The sequence below is a fragment of the Limulus polyphemus genome, unplaced genomic scaffold (genome assembly GCF_000517525.1).
Source record: "Limulus polyphemus unplaced genomic scaffold, Limulus_polyphemus-2.1.2 Scaffold5009, whole genome shotgun sequence".
NCBI lineage: Eukaryota > Metazoa > Arthropoda > Merostomata > Xiphosura > Limulidae > Limulus > Limulus polyphemus.
Genome location: NW_013670619.1, coordinates 68,536 through 71,918, shown reverse-complemented (window position 1 = coordinate 71,918; position 3,383 = coordinate 68,536). Strand labels below are relative to the sequence as shown.

The window sequence follows — 3,383 nt, the reverse complement described above, 5'->3', positions numbered from 1 at the left end:
GATTTTCTAAAATCAAGTGTTTTGTGCCCTGTTTGGGAGAAGGTGTCTAGCTTAAGCCCTGTGACAATGGTATCAGCACTGCCAATGAAAGTAAAATTAGTCAATGTATTTCTCAATTGATTGAATCTGCTATAAGATTTAATTTATGTTTTCAGGTGTAAAAAAAAAAAGCTTTATTAAGCACTAACTGTACTTAAATTGTTTTACAGTAAACCAAACCTTTAAAAGACATCCTTTTTATAATGTCTGTACTTACTGACAATTTCTAACTGGGTTCCATCTGGCCCTTCTAGTGTATGATTTTTGTCTTTCAATAGAACAATCTCAGTAGGAATCAATTCCATCTGTAACAAAAAAAAAAAGAAAAAGAGGAGATATGAATAAATAGTTTTATTTTAGAACTATCATGAAGAAAAATGTGTTTCTGGCATATGTATTTCTGATAGATTCTTACCTAGGCTCACATAACAGCTTTTTAGATTTTTACTGCCTTCTATATGTGCAAAATTTCACTTGTCACTAGCTTTTACCTACCCTTACATGTTTTTGCGTGAGGCAGCTGTGTGATAGCATGCAAATGAGCATTTGACAACCCTCCATTAATAGGAATGCATCCAACTCCTTGCACAGCTGACTCCCTCTAAGCAGCTTAGCTCAACTTCACTTTAATATTGAGCAAAATAAAAAGAAAAAGAGGAGGAAGGGTGGGAAGTGTGATAGAAGATAAGAACCTATAGGAAATACATTTTCAATGTAGGAAAATGTTCACTTCCAATACAATATCTTACCACTTCTCACATAACAGCTAGAATCCCACACTGACCTGGTGGAGGGACCAGTGTAACATTACCTAGATGATCCTCCTTCAGGAAGCATCTGAAGCAAAGCCATATGGAGGAAGGAGTGTATGTTTGTGTGAATAAAGAGTATGTAAAATACATTCATGGGAGATCACAGCATTTATGAGCCAGGTATACTCTACACAGTGTGAAATTGATGTGTCGCAGTAAGGGCAAAATCACAGGAGGAACCACATAAATTAAATGAAGGGATTTCCAGCAGTTACGAGGTGGTAAGGACTCCATACTTTGCTGGAAGAAAGGGGAGGAATGTGACACCAGAGACAGTGCAATGGGTGACCATGAAACCTTACATTAAGAAGAGCAGACTGTTCCTGATGCAGTCAAACCAAGGAGTAGCAGAGATAGGTAGCAATCCCCTTTTGCTTTATTCATGTTAGTCCATGAGTGTATGGTCTGGGGCAAACATATTTATGATGTAAAAATACTCCAAAGAAAACACCTACAAGCAGTCTTGTGGAACACTCCATCTCAACAGTGATTATTGACTTGAATGGCCATACAGTGTGGGTTTAAGTATACTGAGTGAGATTTGTATATGTGAGACAGGCCCAGGTAAAAATGAAAAAGTGTAAAAAGGGCACTTACCCACTCATGGAGAAACCATGGAGTTCAAGATAGTGATGGGAGGCAGATGGGAACCTGTAGAGAAGGAAATAGCCACATGATGCTCATAATTGGGATAAATGTATGGATAGTGGTCCACATGCCAGCATAAACTATGTCCTCTAAAGAACAATAGGAACAATAAAAGGGAGCAGTGTGAGCCACATAACAGAAGAGAGCCCAGACAAGACATAAGAGATGATCTGGATCGGATTGAATATAAATGGAAGGGAGGGAAATGGGAGTGAAAGCAAATTTGGCCTCATGTGCGGAAGTTTTTGGCAGGAAAGACCTATCCGAGTAGTGGATGACATAGGACCAATAATATAATGTACAAGAGACAATGAGAACAAACATATGTGAATGTTGATGTTCACATGCTAAGAGGAGGAAGAAGAGTTCTTGAAGGAGAGATGATATAAGGAACAGGAAGGACAGACTCAAAAGGAGGAAATGTGAGGGTATGGAGGACAACACTGAGGTTCAAATCAGAGAGGGCAGTAGGATGTGGGGGAAGGTAAAGGCAGAAGGAATGAAACAAAAGGGTGAGGACAAGAGAAGCAAAGACATGGCAAAATCTTCTGAAACGGAAGTTGGCTGACAATGCAATACGATAATCAGCAATAGTGGATACTGTCTGCCCCCTTGTCAAAAAAGCCAGGTTAGGAAGGAAATCAGGTGTGGGAGAGTAAGACAAGATGGAGGAAAATCATGACAAGAGGATTATCAATGCTAAACATAACACTTACATTGGTAAACTGACTAACACAGGAATTAGTCTGGCCCATATGGCATGGGACTCAACAAAAGCCAATCATGAAGACAGAGCATTAGAAGGTAAAGATATAGTATGAGGTTGTCTGAGGAGGGTGGGTGAGCGAGAAAGAGGAGGTGTCAGTAGGAAGGACACAGAAGTGGAAACAATGGTTGTGCTGGCCAAAGTGAAGCTACCAAGAGGATTCAACATGGAATGGTTTGTATGATGGCAATGACACGAGGATGAAGACAAAAGGACCTCAACAGCTACAGCCAAATGATGTGGAATAGGAAACCTAAGCCTGGGAAGCTTGAAATTCAGAGAACAGTGAATGAATCCAGTTCTGGAGTACCCCACTGTGAACAGAGACAATTATTCTTCATAACTGTATTACAATACAGTCTGTGATAATTTCACTTTAAAAATCACCACTATACACTCTTTATCTCTAAACTCACGATAACACAGTCTAGAACTAGATCTAAATAATGATTTTTCAATGCGTATTCATACCCCAACAGAAGTCTAGAACATTTCACACAATATTAGACATTCTCATGCAATAATATGCAATTATCCAATGAGAAGCTCAAAAGTTCTAGCAGCATAATACAATAATCTTAATATTGTAAACAATCACTAATTCATAACAACTGAACTACAAAACATATGTTTGTGAAAAGTTACTTAAACAAACTTACCATAAAACATCACTTCTAAAAATAACTAAATATAATACCTACACTACATAAACCATCAAAATCATAGCGCTCACATTAAACTTAAAATGAAAGTCATATATATCTCACACACTTCCACATCATATTCTTGCCCTTCTTCTGTTCTAATCCTTGCATTCAATGTCAAACTCTCTTACCTTTTCTTTTAATTCTATTTATTGTTTCTTTCTATATTTCTTTTATCCTATCAAACATTCTCACAACTATTACTGCTTTCTAGATTTTTCAAATAATTTCTTTCTATCCACATTATTGAAATCAGCTTTTAATTTTTTTATTAAAAATAGCATAAAACTTTACCTTATTTGCATACAATTTTTATTGAATATTACTTTACTAATAACTTACTACTAATTTACTTTTCGTTTTAGTTTTAATTTAGTTTAACGTTTTAACTTTACTTTCCCTTTACTTACCTTT

General features: G+C 36.7%; 1 protein-coding gene across 1 annotated transcript in view; it reads right to left on the bottom strand.

Annotated features, from left to right (window-relative positions):
- Positions 1–256: 256 nt before the first annotated feature.
- LOC106471990 (dynein intermediate chain 2, ciliary-like) overlaps positions 257–3,383 on the bottom strand; it is a gene marked incomplete at its 3' end in the record, with an annotated part of 70,048 nt that continues 66,921 nt past the window's right edge. Inside the window, exon 14 of the mRNA XM_022400603.1 lies at positions 257–344. Coding sequence (XP_022256311.1) covers positions 257–344 — 88 coding nt within the window. The remainder of the gene's footprint in view (positions 345–3,383) is intronic.